This window comes from Lithobates pipiens, unplaced genomic scaffold (assembly GCF_037356315.1).
Source record: "Lithobates pipiens isolate NorthernLeopardFrog02 unplaced genomic scaffold, aLitPip1_a1.2 Scaffold_8, whole genome shotgun sequence".
NCBI lineage: Eukaryota > Metazoa > Chordata > Amphibia > Anura > Ranidae > Lithobates > Lithobates pipiens.
In genome coordinates, this window is record NW_027507903.1 from 687,663,338 (window position 1) to 687,680,640 (window position 17,303).

The window sequence follows — 17,303 nt, forward strand, 5'->3', positions numbered from 1 at the left end:
AAGATCTTCTTATTAGGGAAGCTGATAAAGGTGAAGCTGTTGTAGTACTTATGTCTACACAGTATATAGAGGGGGCGCTGTGACAGCTCAGTCACCCCCTTATGTACCTGGTTATTAAGCAGGACCTCACACAGTGTCTCATACAGGGGCTTCTGAAATTGATAAAGGAAAGGATCTGGGGGGTTTATGAAATAAAACAGCAGAATTTCTGATGGTGGATACCCCAGTGACCCCAATATTCCATCACCTTCCTAAAGTCCACCAATCAGGAGTTCCCATTGAAGGTCACCGGATTGTGGCAGGAATAAGATCCCTTATAGAGAATGTAGGGGGAGGGGTGGATATACATTTCCAGCCTTTAGTGCTGAGACTTCTGGGATATATTAGAGTGTCACGATCAGGGGTCAGGCTCGAAGACCAATTGCTATAGCATTTGCAGGACTACCACTAACCAGCAGGATAGGAGCACAGGCAGTCACCCTGGCAGATGACACAGGCTCACCTGAGGTGCGGAGTCTAAGTACTAACCGGTCTTCACCAGAGCTCCAGATGGTAGAGATGGATTTAGCTGCGTGTTAGTACCAGGTCGTGGTCCTCAGAATCGCCCCACCAGGAGGTGAGCAAGCCGGGGTTCAATAGTGGATGAGCAGGTAAGGATCAAACAGAAGCGTGGTCAGTAAGCAAGCCAAAAGGTCGGTAACGAGTTGTTGCAGATTGGGATCAGGCAGAAGCGTAGTCGTGGAACAAGCCAAGGGTCGATAACGAGCAGTAGCAAATATAAAGCAGCAGCAGAGAAGACGGGAGCGAGATACAGGCTGGAGATAGCACAATATTCTGGCAAGGAGGAAGTGCAGAGACATGGCTTATATCAGGAAGTTCATGGGAGGAGCAAAATGAGAGACATTAAATGAGAGAAGAAAGCGCAAGGATGAAGCTGCATCTTTTCACCACGTCGTTGAGAGAGGATAGCTCCCACGGCAGAGTCCGAAGCATCCACTTCCACTATAAACGGTAATTCAGGATTGGGATGTACCAATACTGGTGAAGTAAAAAGTTTTTAACTTTACAAAAGCAGCAATAGGATGGGTCAATTTTGATGGTGGCAGTATGATGGGACAGTTTTGATGGGGCAATTTTGATGGTGGCAGTATGATGAGGCAATTTTGATGGTGGCAAAATGATGAGGTAGTTTTGATGGGGCAATTTGATGGGGCAATTTGATGGTGGCAGTATAATGGGGCAATTTCATGGGGAAATTTGATGGGGCAAGTTTGATGGGACAATTTTGATGGTGGCAGTATTATGGGGCAATTGTGATTGGGGCAACAGGATGGGGCAGTTTTGATGGATGGTGGCAGTATGATGGGGAAATTTTGATGGGGCAGTATAATCGGGAAGTTTTGATTGTGGCAATTTTGATGGTGGCAGAATGATGGGGCAATTTTGATGGGGGCAATATGATGGGGCAGTTTTGATTGTGGCTGTATGATGGGGCAATATTATGGGGCAAGTTTGATGGTGGCAGTATGATGAGGGTAATTTTGATGGGGCAATAGGATGAGGACATTTTGATGGGGCAATTTTGATGGGGGCAGGTTTGATGGGGCAATTTTGATGGTGGGAGCATTATGGGGCAATTTTAAAGGGGCAATAGGATGGGGCAGTTTTCATGGGGTAATATTGTGAGGCAATTTGGATGGGGGCAATATAATGGGGCAATTTTGATGGGGCAGTTTTGATGAGGAAATTTTGATGGTGCCAGTATAAAGGGGCAATTTTAATAGGGGCAATATGATGGGGCATTTTTGGTGGGGGCAATACGATGGGGCATTTTTGATTGGGGTAATATGATGGGGCAATTTTTATGGGGTAATAGGATGGGGCAATTTTGGTGGTGGCAGTATCATGGGGCAGCATCTGGAAAAGGTAATACCTTTTTAAACAATGCTAATTGTAAATGATATCCCTCTTTCTGTGTAGATGTTATATATATTTATACACACACACATCTGCACATAAACAAGGGATATAATTTACAATTATCATCTTTTATAAAGTAATTTCCTTTTGCAGGAGGTTTTTCTATTTCAAGATTTATAATCTTTGTAAATGTAGATAAACTTTCTGCTTCCTGGAGGGGGAGGGGAGGTTTCCATAGCTAAGGGGCGGGAACTTCCTCTGACATTGCGGTTGCTATGGAAACCTGACCTACAACCTATTACACGGCTCGTGCTGCTCTGAGCATGTGCGAGATCTGGAGGTGCATGCTGGGTAACCATGGAATACAGGAAGAGATACAGTCTGGCTTCAGATGCCCACACATGAGATGGCGGCGGCCTGCTGGGACTTACAGAAGTAAGAAATCAATGCTGCAAAAATAGAAAGCGGCCCTTGGATTACAGCGTAACCTTTACTAGAATACATGAATCATGAGGATTATAGGGGGAGATTTATCTACAAAGTCACATTTCTCCGGAGCACCACTTTATATATACAAGTGCCATAAAAGTCCCCCTTAGGGGTATTTATTTTGTTTCTAACAAGTTTTTGGATGTGGCACTACTGAGAGGAAATCCTCACCGACTCCATTTCTACAATTACCGGGATAAAGTTGTTAGTTTTCTGTATAAAGTGTATTAATAGCAATTCATTATTCTGCAGCACATTGTTCCAGCACTGAGGTTGTGGTAGTAGCAGACATATATTCTATGTAGTATTTGCTTTGTATTATCATTTTTGTTGTGTAATTATTATTTGGAAGTATCAGGATCAGGTGGTTAGGTGGTTTGTTACATAGTTACACAGCCGTATAGTAACACTGGGGTTGTGGTAACACTTACCTCTGTCTGCAGGTAGGTTGTCTGTCTGTGTAATATAGAGCAGAGCTACACTAGTTTGTTATTTAGTGTATAAAATATGTAGAAAGATAAAGAATGAGAGAAAATACAACAAAGACAAAAGGACAGACACAGTCTGGCTGTGAGAATAAAACAGAAATAAACTTTTTCTGAGGATTATCCTGTGACAGGAACATGTCAGGAACATCCGCTATTCACCGGTTAGACCGGCACCATGGGAATCACCCCGACCATATCTCAGGATCCTCAATTTATGGATGTGGGTGGAGTTTAGCCATCAGCCAATCAACCCTGGGGGGTGTTCCCTGCCCAGCCACAAGCCGGTCCTGTGTTCTGAAGGAACCAGAACTAAATGGACCATGAATAGTTCTGATGGATGAGGATTGGATTTCCAACACCGGCATGTCAGTCTGATCCCAACAAGACCAATCAGAGCTTGTCTGGTGTGATCAGACCCCATAGAACCATTCTGGGGGTTCTCCTGGATTCTATCCTCACTACACATACAATGTTATATGTACATGTACCCCAACATGTCTACAATCGGGGGCAATTATTTCCATCTCTCTGCAACTAATATTTTATTTTGTATGAGAGATAAAATAGATTCCTCTGATCTCTGATATAAATCAATGTCTGGCAGACAGTTCGGGGTCTTCTCCCTGTATCGGCCTCGTCCCCTGCTGGGCTTGTAGATGAAATGACTAGGACTTCTCTTTGAGGCTCAGTGAGGTGACAATTTTATATCTACAAGGATGGGGGGATTTTATTGGCATCTAGGGGTCACTTCTGGTCTAGAGACTCGCTCTGTCCTTCCAGATTCTAATTGAGGACCATCTGTCTATGATTGGCCACTGAATGAAGAGAATACGGAGTCCTGTGCGTCTTCTGGTCTGTTTCAGGTCCGAATTCAGCCCAAAATTCAGACAGAAATCGGACCTGAAATGGTGAATGGAGACGCACCGGACCCCCTGCTGTGACCCGCTGTGACCTCCAGTGTGACCCCAGCCAAAGTCTGATAGTCAGTGGAGGGGGGAGGGGATGAAAGCCAATAACAGTGAGTGACCTGAAGGACTATGATGGGAAGTCCCAGTGTAACCGGCCAATCAGAAGTCTGCCTTTGTATAACTTTCATCTAGGTGACATGTCTGGATCCCTCACATAGAAGATTTATACCAGAATCCTGCAGAATATTATATCATTTATAGGATAATTCTCACCACAGACTCTGCAGAGTACAGCCAGGATCTCTGAGCCCCACACATAGAAGTTTTATTCCAGAGTCTTCCAGATTATTATCTGATAAATACAGTGTGGTGAGGGATCGATTATTGATAAGAATGGATCGAAGATTATCCCAGCCGGAGGAAGTCACACCACATCTCCCCAACCTGCAGAGACAAATCCAGACACATGATATTATATTATAAGATGAATATGAGGAATTATCCCCATTTAGTGAAAAGTAACATAACATCACTAGAGCGGAATATCAGGATATACAGAATGTTATACAGAGGAAAGATCTTCTTATTAGGGAAGCTGATAAAGGTGAAGCTGTTGTAGTACTTGTCTACACAGTATAAAGAGGGGGCGCTGTGACAGCTCTGTCACCCCCTTATGTACCCGGTTATTAAGCAGGACCTCACACAGTGTCTCATACAGGGGCTTCTGAAATTGATAGATAAAGGAAAGGATCTGGGGGGTTTATGAAATAAAACAGCAGAATTTCTGATGGTGGATCCCCCAGTGACCCCAATATTCCACTTAACCACTTCAGCCCCGAAAGGTTTTACCCCCTTAATGACCAGAGCACTTTTTACAATTTGGCACTGCGCTGCTTTATCTGGTAATTGTGCGGTCATGCAATGCTGTACACAAACAACATTTGTGTCCTTTTTTCCTACAAATAGAGCTTTATTTTGGTGGTGTTTTATCAGCTCTGGGAATTTAATTTTTTGTAATATAAATGAAAAAAGACAAAAAATATTGAAAAAAATGATATCCCTACTTTTTGTTATGAGAAAAATCCAATAAACTCAATTTTAGTCAATGTTGTAAAGTAAAGTAGATCGCCTCCAGTCATATATCTGCCACAATATGCCGATAGTATCACACTGACACTGCATGAGATAACAACTGATGCAGTGTCAGTGTGATACTATCAGCATATATTGGCAGATATATGACTGGAGGAGATCTACTTTACTTTCCAACATACGGGATACCAGCTGAAAGGCAGCCAGGTGATTTACAGACGGATACTGCAGTGGATGCCGACACCGTGATTCTCGGGTGACTGTGGTACTGATATACATATTAAAGTGGTTGTAAACCCTTAGGCCGCGTACACACGGGCGGACTGTTCGCCCAACTTTGTTCGTCAAACAGTTTGACAAACAGTCCGCTCAAAATTAGCATGAGCGGACTTGACCACACACGATGAACGAACAGTCCGCTGAAACCGTGCGCGATGACGTGAACAGCACGTACGACGGGATGAAAAATACGACGTTCTATACACTGCAATGCAACCTTCGCCGTGTAAATTCTTTCTGAGCATGCGCGAGACTTAGTTTGACGAACAAGCCTACACACGAGCGGACTGTCCGCTCAAACCAAGTTTCAGCGGACTGTCTAACGGGAATTCCGAAAAACTTTGTTCGTCAGACTGTCCGCTGAAACTGTCCGCTGAAGCCCACACACGAGCGGACTGTCCGCTGAAACACTGTTTAGCGGACAAAGTTGGGCGAACAGTCCGACCGTGTGTACGCGGCCTTACAAACCACTTTGACCTACAGGTAAGCCTAGATTAAGGCTTACCTGTAGGTCCAATAAATATCTCCTAAACCTATACAGTTTAGGAGATATTTACAAAAAGACAGCCCCCACTGTCTACGGCGTATGCGCTATAGACAGCGGCACGCAGGCGCACTGGGAATGCCGCAGATCATGGCGATATGCCGCTCGTGTCGGCTCCTGTGCGCATACATGGGAGTGACGTCATTGCGGCTCCGGTGAATCACAGCGCTGGAGCAGCAAAACCCGGAAGTCACTCCAGGATACATGGCAGCTGAACATGAAGACGGAGGACAGCTTCGGGGGCTTTGTTCTCAGGTAAGTTATTCATAATGAGCTAGTATGCTATGCATACTAGCTCATTATGCCTTTGCCTTGCAGGTTGCATTTTTTTTTAAAATAGCCTTTACTTCCTCTTTAACACTCACTGACCAGCATCTGACTTGAGTTGCCTTTTGAAATAGCAGCTGATAATCTTATCTGTTTATTCACATCAGAGACTAGTAATGTCATTCTGCCTTGCTACTTTGTCTGCCTAAATAAAGGAACTAACTTGTTGCCAGTTGTTGAAACATTATAAGTCGGCCAACCACTTTGTAATGTGCATTGGAAGTGTGGTGAAGTGATTAAATAGAAGGCTGTTACAATTAAATGCCACGGATTGGACGGGATTTCCTACTGTGCATTGGCTTTTTCTATCGCTAGACTATTGTACATTGTTTAACCTTTCCAGCACCAAGGGATGGAGACATGTGACTATCATAGCAATATTATTAGCACTAACTACAGTTAGGATTTGTCTGAATTGAACACATAATTTTTCAGCTATCTACCTCATCCCCTCTCTCCCTTCCCCCACTCAATATTGATTCAGTCCATTGATTAACCGTTTAGTTATTGGAAGAAATAGGGAATTTTGACCCTGTTTAGTCCATTGCAACCCACGTAGGTAATCTAATACGTGGGTTGCAATGGACTAAAGCAATTTGTCTGGACCTGAGAAGTGTTTTGTGTTGTTTTATATATGTCCGGTTTGTCTTATTGTCTGTGGGTACACAATTAATTATATTAGATTGAGAACCATTATTTTTATGAACTGCACAGGTTTTTTCTATTTTTGATAAAACTGGTTAAGTTATTTAAACCGGAATCAATTAATTTAGATTTATTTATTGTTGCCATTAGTAACTGCATGTTAGCCTGCTCTTAGCGGACTAACGTTCTCTTTAGCATTAACATGTTAACGTTAACATTGTTAACGTTTTAATGTTACTATTATGTATACCTTGGTCTACATACTAAAAGTATATATATATATATATATATATATATATATATATATATATATATATATATATATATATATATATATATATATATATATATATATATACATACATACATACATACATACATACATACACACACACACGCACTATATTGAATTGATTGTGCATTATCATGAAATGGTTAGACTTTATTTATTGATATTTAGGATTTTTTTAAAACAATGTTTCTATATTGAACTAATCATGTAATACTATGTAATGTCTATATTTATCAATTGAGATCCATTATTTTATTGTTACATCACTTTATTATCTATGGTGGTATATATGTGTATGACTTTTGATAATAAACAATGTGTATATTGATTGGCTCATTCGGTCTAGTGAAGTGCTTCATATAAAGTCCCACTTTTCTTTATTTTTTTATTTTTCAAGATATTGGGGATGGAGGTGTATGTACATAGTTGATATGGCCTCATATAAAGTCCCACTTTTAGTTTTGGCTCAGTATTTTTGTATCTCCTGTACCATGACCACAGCCTTTGCCATCTTGACATATTCTGTACCATGCCCACAGCCTTGACATGCCCTGTACAATACCCACAGCCTCTGACATCTCCTGTACCATGACCACAGCCTCTGCCATCTTGACATATTCTGTACCATGCCCAGAGCCTCCAACATCTCCTTTACCATACACACAGCCTCTGACATCTCCTGTACCATGCCCACAGCCTCTGCCATCTTGACATATTCTGTACGATGCCCACAGCCTTGACATCTCCTGTACCATGACCACAGCCTCTCACAACTCCTGTACCATGCCCACAGCCTCTACCTTCTTGACATCTTCTATTACATGCCCACAGCCTCAGACATATCCTGTACCATACCCACAGCTTCTGCCATCTTGACATCTCCTGTACCATGCCCGCAGCCTCTGCCATCTCCTGTACCATGTCCGCAGCCTCTGCCATCTTGACACCTCTGATACCATGCCCACAGCCTCTGCCATCTTGACATCTTCTGTACCATGCCCACAGCCTTGACATCTCCTGTACCATGCCCACAGCCTCTGACATCTCCTGTACCATGGTCACAGTCTCTGCCATCTTGACATATTTTGTACCATGCCCACAGCCTCTGACATCTCCTTTACCATACACACAGCCTCTGACATCTCCTGTACCATACCCACAGCCTCTAAAATCTCCTGTACCATTCTTGCAGCCTCTGCCATCTTGACATCTTCTGTACCATGCCAACAGCCTCTGACATCTCCTTTACCATACACTCAGCCTCTGACATCTCCTGTACCATGCCCACAGCCTCTAAAATCTCCTGTACCATTCTTGCAGCCTCTGCCATCTTGACATCTTCTGTACCATGCCCACAGCCTTGACATCTCCTGTACAATGCCCACAGCCTCTGACTTCTCCTGTACCATGACCACAGCCTATGCCATCTTGACATATTTTGTACCATGCCCAAAGCCTCTGACATCTCCTTTACCATACACACAGCCTCTGCCATCTCCTGTACCATGTCCGCAGCCTCTGACATCTCCAGTACCATGCCCATAGCCTCCATCTTGACATATTCTGTACCATGACCACAGCCTCTGACATCTCCTGTTCCATGTACTGTACCATGCCCGCAGCCTCTCACATCTCCTGTACCATGCCATCCCTTCACACTGTGGAATGCACATAAAGTGTATATTAGAGGTTTGCTCATTCAGATGAGCGCTAAATTAAAAAAACAACCATCACAAAAACTGGACGAGCCACTGACTAAGATAAAACACTTAGAAATTATTAATAAGCAAAACCCCTCCCTAAAACTTAGAGATGCACTATTCATCACTAGGCAAAAGTTGAGAACGCACTTGATAGCCCGACATAACCACCAGCTTTTCTCTTTAAAAGCTCGTACTTACAGATGTGGCAATAAAGTTGGGAAAACATTAGCAAACCAACTAAAGGAAAAAATACCGACACAGAAAATATCTTATATTTGGAACCCTAAAATTAAAAGAAAAGTCACAAACCCAAAAGAAATTGTGGATACCTTTAGTGATTATTACGAAGCATCGTATAATCTTAAAAATGACCAAGACACTCCACAACCCAATGATGATATAATTGCGGACTTCCTGACATCAGTGAATCTACCTACTGTATCCCAAGCAGACTTAGACAAATTGAACCAACCAATGACGACCCAAGAAATAGAACAAATGATAAAGATCCTTCCACATAATAAGTCACCAGGCCCAGACGGTTACTCTTCAGAATATTATCAGTTATTTAGTAACATCTTATCACCATACCTACAAATGGTATTTGACACTGCCATGGCTGTAGCTGGTTTTCCCTCAGAAATGCTCATGGCCACAATTATTACACTGCCCAAACCAGGTAAGGAACCTAACATGCCACAAAACTTCAGGCCCATCTCATTGTTAAATGCAGATGTGAAGTTATACGCCAAGCTATTAGCACACAGATTGACAAATATACTGTCCCAATTAATAAATTATGATCAGGTGGGTTTCGTGTCGGGCTGACAAAGGACAGAAGCTACTAGGAGAATGCTTAATCTTCTACATATAGCGGAAAAAGAAAGAAGGCCTTCTCTTCTCCTCACGTTGAATGCAGAGAAGGCCTTCGATAAAGTACACTGGGGGTACCTTAGAGGGGTATTGATGAAGTTTGGCATCTCCGGCCCGATACGAGATGCAACACTGGCTCTATATTCCTCCCCGTCAGCATATGTGTATACGGAGGGAATGTTCTCCAAATAATTTCAAATCACGAACGGAACGAGGCAGGGTTGCCCCATGTCTCTATTCATTTTTGCACTAATAATGGAACCCTTGGCAGAGAAAATCAGATCTGACCACTCCTTACAAGGCATAGCATCATAATCGTACCAGCATAAAATGACATTATTTGCTGACAATGTTATATTATCACTCTCTAACCCAATCAAATCTCTACCTGCAGCCCACAGTATTCTCCAACAATTTGGCAGAATATCCTATTACAAAGTAAACACAATGAGATCAAACATACTAGGCATAAGAATAAACAAAAGAGTAGAAAATAATTTACAAGAGATTCTCCCATATCCATGGACCACACCATCCATTACTTATTTGGGTATCAAACTCACATGTCCACTCTCTAAATTATACCAAGAAAACTACGTACCACTCATTGACAAATGCCAGAAAGAACTCTCAAGAATTCAAAAGTTTTACCTATCCTGGTCCAGACGGTTAGCAGCATATAAAATGCTAAAACTTCTAAAAATACGTTATGTCTTTAGAGCACTGCCAATTCAAATACCCGCTAATTTCTTTACAACAATACAAAAACAACTGTTGAGTTTTGTGGGGGGGGAAGCAGGGCGAGGTGTTCTCCTTTCATACAAAATAAACATAAAAATGCAGGGGGTATGGGCCTGTCAATACTGAAGGATTATTTCACAGCACTAGTTATTGACCAGATTAAAAATTGGTTCGTTAAACCAGTCATCAAACCATGGTGCCAACTAGAGCTTACTAGATTTCAATCACTTTCACCACTTTCATTTCTCATGGCCTCTGTCATACCTACAGCTAACCCAACCACAGACCACCCCACAATTCAAGCACCGTGTAGGGCATGGCCTGAGATCAGCTTAGAAGGTTCAGCACATTACCCAATAGTCAAAGTCCCCATTCCTCTGGAATCTATCAAATGGTTAATCCCTAACATAGCATTGAATAAATGGCTTGAGAACAAAATAAGTAATATAGCAGATCTCACCACAGGGGATAAAATAAGGCCTTTCACATTCATTCAGCAAAAATTCCGAATCCCAAACACAGAAATCTTTACCTACACACAGATCGCTTCTTTGGTTCAAAGCATAAAAGTGATACATATCCCCATCATAGAAAAATATGGAAATTCCTTCAGTCCTGCAACTCCAAAGCTAAAGGTATAACATTAATATATAATTCTCTTCATTCTAAAGATGTCTTTCAGTAATATAATCCAATAATAAAGTGGGAAACAGAGTTGGGAAGGACTTTCTCAGAAGCTCAATGGGAAAAAGCCATTAAATGCAACTATAAGTACTCTAGATGCTCAAACTATGAAGAATTCAATCAGAAACGTATGCTGAGATGGTACTTTACTCCATACGTTGTAGCCAAATTCTCAAGGGACAATTCCAATCTGTGCTGGAGGGGGGGACAGGTAGGTGCTCTTTTACATGTGGTCTGGGTCTGCCCTCTGCTCTGTAAATTTTGGTCAGATATATTTAACCTGATTTCAAAAGTGACAAAGTAAGTGTTAAATCTAATGTGGAACAAGCCATTCTGAGTTTAAACACAGCAGATCATCCCTGCTCCATTAGATCCATATTTACACACATCCTATTATCCTATTATCCTATCCTAAGCAAATGGAAGTCCAGCGAAATTCCTAAACTGATTGAGGTTTCAATTAAAGTGAAGATGATTGCTGAATATGAAAATATAATAGCTTGCAGAGAGGGGACATACCAAGCATATCAGTCCAATTGGTCTTCTTGTAAGAATTTCTCCAAAGCCCAGGAGAGACCTGTTCAGAAATAGTCTTCACTGAGCGGACGCTACTTTTCATCTTCATTTTTATTTTTTGTTGTTATCTTGTCTATTCATTTCCTTATTCATACTTCACCTTGTTGTGTCGGTACTTTCAAGATCCAGTGATCCTGGCTCCATTTTCAGTACGTACTTAGTAGATGAGACTATATAAGTAAAATAGAGGGAGGAGTGTGCCCCCTGAAGACACAGTGTGCCCCCAAAAGGGGTGTCTGGGGGTGCCCTTATCCCTGTGACCATGGGATAGATCCTGGTAATTCCTAAAGCAGCAGAATATATGTTGGAGCAAGAAAATCTTGAAAGTAGATTACCCGCGACAATTAAGACCACCTCATACTGTTCATTGTTATAATTGTTGTATTACTTATTCTGTTAAGATTGTAAATGGAATTCTTATGTAATCAGTAATTCTTTAATAAAAACCATGGAAATAAAATAGGGGATAGAATTATGACATTTTTATTATTATTTTATTAGTAATGGCAGCGATCAGCAAATTTTTATTGTGACTGTAACATTATGGCGGACACATCGGACACTTTTGACACTATTTTGGCAGCATTGTCATTTATACAACAATCAGTGCTATAAAAATGCACTGATTACTGTATAAATGACACTGGCAGTGAAGAGGTTAAACACTAGGGGGCAATCAAGGGGTTAAGTGTGTCCTAGGGAGAGATTCTATCTATGGGGGGATGAGCTATCTATGACAAGACTGCGATCACTGTTCCCAATGACAGGGAGCAGTAGATCTCTGTCATGTCACTAGGCAAAATGGGGAAATGACTTGTTTACATAGGCATCTCCCAGTTCTTCTGGTCCATGACACAATCACTGGACACCATTGAACATCGAGTCCAGGGGTCCCGCACAGAGCACATGGCACCCATAATGCCACATCTTAAAGGGGACGTACCTATATGCCCACTCGCACAGTCATGCTATTGTGCCGATGTATATCGTCATGCACTGGTCGGTAATTGGTTAAAATCACTGCTCCTGAAAAAATGGCCATTTTAAAAATGTTTTTGCATTGATACATGTCCCCTGGGACAGGACCCGGGTCTCCAAACACTTTTTATGGCAATAACTTACATATAAGCCTTTAAAATTAACAGTTTTTATTTTTCAGATTCATGTCCCAATGGTGTTTGCATGTTCACACAAAGTTTTTGTGTGTTCGCAAGTTCTGGTGAGAACCGAACTGGGGGGGGTGTTCGGCTCATCCCTAGTCAAGGGTACTAAAATCTGCTGTTTCCACCTGAATTCTGGGCTGGCCAATGAATGGGGGAAGTACAGGCGCTGCAGAAGTGATGGGCTGCTAATCAGGATTAGCAAACACATCAGGAAGGGAACTCTGGGCTCTACGGGCCTTTCTTTGAATTCTTGGTGGCTGCGGGACACTTCTTGTGCTAGCCACCACACCAGTCAGGTATATCTGACCTTAGCAGGGACCAGTACCCCATCATCAGAGCTATCTGTCAGGGTGATCTCTACCAGTTTGTATACTGAGCCTGAATCTGACAGTGTGGTCTCTTCAATGCTGTACATGTATAGGTACAGCTAGTGTAACTCACAGGTAAAAGAGCACCTGGTTGTCAGCGACTGCTTCAATCGCTACAAAAAATGAACTGTTAATGCTAGCAGGGATCAGGCGTGACTCTGCTAACACTGCAGTTTTGTGTGCTGTGTTTGTAAGTGACAGTGATCTATTGATACTGCACTTGGGTGGGCTGGGCTGGGCGGAGGGGCTAAATGCAGGTGCTGGCAGGTATCTGGGCTGATTCTAATAACGCCACATTTTTGGGAATGCTATACTATTGGGAACGCTAATATAGATCTGATCAGATCAAAGATATTGATCCGTTCAAATACTATACTAGTAATGGAGCTATATAGTGTGAGTGTGTGTTAGTGTACCTGGCACTAATCTGATGATGTCTGGGATTGACACTGACCCTAACGGACACTAAAACTGATGTCACCCGACAAGAGATCTGTACATTATACTAGTGACACTGTGACAGGGAGTGAAAGGGTTAACTCGGGGAGGTGATCAGAGGGTTAAACCTTTATTAGGGGGTTAATGGGGAGTACCCTAAACCCACCTGGGCCTACCACTAACTGCCCTAACACTGATTAGGGACACCAATAGAGTGACCAGTGAAAAATCTGAAAAATGCACTTGGTGACACTGTGACAGGGAGTGAAAAGGTTAACTGGGGGGGGGGTGATCAAGGGGTTAAATGTGTACCTACATGTCCTGGTGTCAGTGTAGTGTTGGTGTACTCACAGTAGATGTCTTCTCCTCGCTTGCTGGAAACTAAAAGGGCTCCACGAGGGGAGATGACATCACTTCCTCTGCCTGTGTTTACATTACACATGTAGAGGACAGTCTGCCATTCACCAGAACTGATCAGCAGGTCCAGACCAGAAATCATTGACCTGGGCCTGTAGACTGATCGGTTCTGAAATCAATCCAATCATTGTGGGGACTGTGGATGGGGGCGTGCACCCCCCATACCCACACATGTGACCGACATACAATGATGGTGATTCAAGCAGGAGAGCCAACCTGCCGCAGTACAACTGTGGTGGCTGGTCAGGAACTGGTTAATGTATTTCCCCCAATACTTACCTGAGCCTGATCTCCATCCAGCAATGTACACAAGAGCAGAGGCTCTCTTGGCTCTCTCCCTCCTCATTGGCTCAGACACAGCAGGGAGAGCCATTGGCAGAGGAAGACTTGAGGCTATTTATGGCAGACAAGGACTCATAAAGGGGATGGGAGTTGGGGATGTTCATTATTTCTTCTAGTGATGGGGGAGGGGTAACTTTCCAGGATTTATAACTCCTATCCTGCAGAAGGGAGACAATGACAGATGATATTTCTGGAGTAGGGATGAGCTTCGTGTTCGAGTCGAACGCATGTTCGACTCGAACATCGGTCGTTCGTGCGTTCGCCGAATTCCGAACGTTTGGGCCGTTCGCGGCAAAATTCGTGTGGCCCACAATGCACTGCGATGGCGCAATGCATTGCTGTCTCACGATTGGCCAAGCATGCACTGTGACCCCGCATGCTTGGCCAATCGCAGGGCCAGCAGCGAGGAGAGCAATGGTTGGCCACAGGCATCCTGCCTGTGGCCAATCATAGCTCAGGCTGTGTAGTGCACGCCCCACACTATATAAGGCCGCCTTTAAGGCGGCCTCCTGTAGTGTGTTACTTTGCATCTGAAGCAGTGGGTGTTCTGTGTACCTTCAACACAGTACACACCAATCGTTTTTGGCTGATTTCCTATCTTGCTGCTGTGTAGTGGTTGTTGTCTGTGCCCTGACTGCAGTATACACCACTATATTCACCTCACCTATATAGCTAGTGATCTAGCTTTAACCACTTAACAACTGCCCATTGCCGATTAACGGCTTCAGGGGGGTTGTTTAACTCTGAGAGGCCGTTAATTAATGGCCTCCCAGAATTCTGCTCTCGCGTGCCCCGAGGTGTGCGCACTCGAGAGCATCCGTGACCGCCGGGTCCATAGGACCCGGCGCATCACGGTAAACGGCCGCTCATAGCGGCCGTTTACCACGTGATTGCTCCGTCAAATGACGGAGTGATCACTTGGAAACAAACCGGCGTCATGTTATGACGCCTGTTCCTCCCTCCCCTTTCTGTACCGATCGGTACAGCGGAGGGGAAAGAGATCGGTGTCAGCAGCGATGTGGGCTGCATCTGCAGTGCCCACATCGCTGCTCACCGAATTTAACCCCTCAATTCCCTGCCAATACTCTGCAATACCAATGCATACTCTGCAGTACCCTGCCATTACTCTGCAGTACCCCGCCATTACTCTGCAGTGCAGTACCCGCCATTACTCTGCAGTGCAGTACCCCGCCATTACTCTGCAGTACCCCGCCATTACTCTGAAGTACCCCGCCATTACTCTGCAGTGCAGTACCCTGCCATTACTCTGCAGTACCCCGCCATTACTCTGCAGTACCCCCCAATACTCTGCAGTACCCCCCAATACTCTGCAGTACCCCCCAATACTCTGCAGTACCCCCAATACTCTGCAGTACCCTGCTATTACTCTGTAGTACCCCGCCAATACCCCGCCAATACTCTGTAATACCCTGCCATAAATTGCCATACCCAGCCATACTCAGAGATACCCAGCCATACTCGGTGATACCCTGAAATACCCAGCCATAGACGCCCCTTACCGCCCTCCGGTGCTTCTACCAACTCGCCAGTACAATCAAAGCCAGAATCTTTTTTTTATTTTTTATTTCAGGCTTCCCAGCCTAGAGGTGAGATGTGGGGTCATATTGACCCCCCAGATTTCACTGTAAAGAGGACCTGTCACCCCATATTCCTATTACAAGGGATGTTTACATTTCTTGTAATAGGAATAAAAGTGATCAAAAATATATTTTTGGGAAAAAAAATGTCAAACTAAAATAAATAAAGTAAAATGAACAATAAAAAAATAAAATAAAAATTAAAGCGCCCATGTCCCCATGTGCTCGCATGTGCCACACATGTGAGGTATCGCCGAGAATGTTAGAGCGAGAGCAATAATTCTAGTCCTAGACCTCCTCTGCAACTCAAAACATGTAACCATTAAAAAAATATTTAAAGCGTCGCCTATGGGGATTTTTTAAGTAGCGACGTTTGGCGCCATTCCAAGGGCATGTGCAATTTTGAAGAGTGACATGTTTGATATCTATTTACTCAGCATAACTTCATCTTTCACTTTATGCAAACATTGGGCTAACAAGTGGTTAATAATAGAGCTTGCAGTCAGTAGTGTTAGGAGATAGTGCGTGCTGTCTGCGTGCTCTGTACCCAGTACATACCGCTATAATATAGGGCAGGCCCCTACTTTCAAACATCCAATTTACAAACATCTCCTACTTGCAAACGCAAGGAGACAGCAGCAAGTGAGATGAAAAAAGATGGACAACAAAACAAATTATACAGGGGTGATAACCCTTCCCTATGTTTTCCAAAAAGCTTAAAGATATTTTTTTTGACTGGAGCTACACTTTAAAAATGTACCGGTTGAAAATGACAAACAGATTCAACTTAACACAACAAACCTACACAGTCCCTGTCTTGTTTGCACCGCCTGTATACTGCTGTTCTGAGTATATAGGGCCTGGGGGCCACACGCATTTCCTTTTTTTTTAATATGGGTACAGGGTTCCCCTTAATATGCGTACAAGACCCAAATAGGCTGGTAATGGGCAGGGAGGGCTACCCATGCCATTTTTCTGAATGATTTTCAACCATATTGCAGGAACCAGATATAACATTAAAACCGCAAGCAGTTTTAAATGGTGTTATTTCCGTTTAATGTCATTTTGTGCAGGGACTGTTCTAAACACGGGAAACACGTGGCACTTCACAGGCATACTACAGACACCCCCCAGGCACCATATTTAAAGGAATATTTCACTTTTTTTTTCACTTTAATCGTCATTAAAATCAGTGCTCCCGCCAAAACGGTAGTTTTTAAAACTTTTTTTTGCAGTGACCCATGTCCCCTGAGGCAGGAGGCAGGTCGCCAAACCCTTTTTAGGACAGTATCTTGCATATTAGCCATTAAAATTAGCACTTTCCAATTCGAACGTTCGAGTCCCATAGACTTCAATGGGGTTCTAACGTTCGTACCGAACGCGGGGGTCGTTCGCAAGTTCTGGTGCGAACCGAAC

At 43.2% G+C, this 17,303-nt stretch overlaps 1 protein-coding gene across 5 annotated transcripts in view; it reads right to left on the reverse strand.

The window, feature by feature from the left end:
* LOC143963515 (NACHT, LRR and PYD domains-containing protein 3-like) overlaps positions 1 to 17,303 on the reverse strand; it is a 182,835-nt gene that overhangs the window by 74,485 nt on the left and 91,047 nt on the right. For all 5 annotated transcript variants that reach the window (XM_077473171.1, XM_077473167.1, XM_077473168.1 and 2 more), the window contains exon 7: positions 4,079 to 4,249. In XM_077473171.1, coding sequence (XP_077329297.1) covers positions 4,079 to 4,249 — 171 coding nt within the window. The remainder of the gene's footprint in view (positions 1 to 4,078; positions 4,250 to 17,303) is intronic.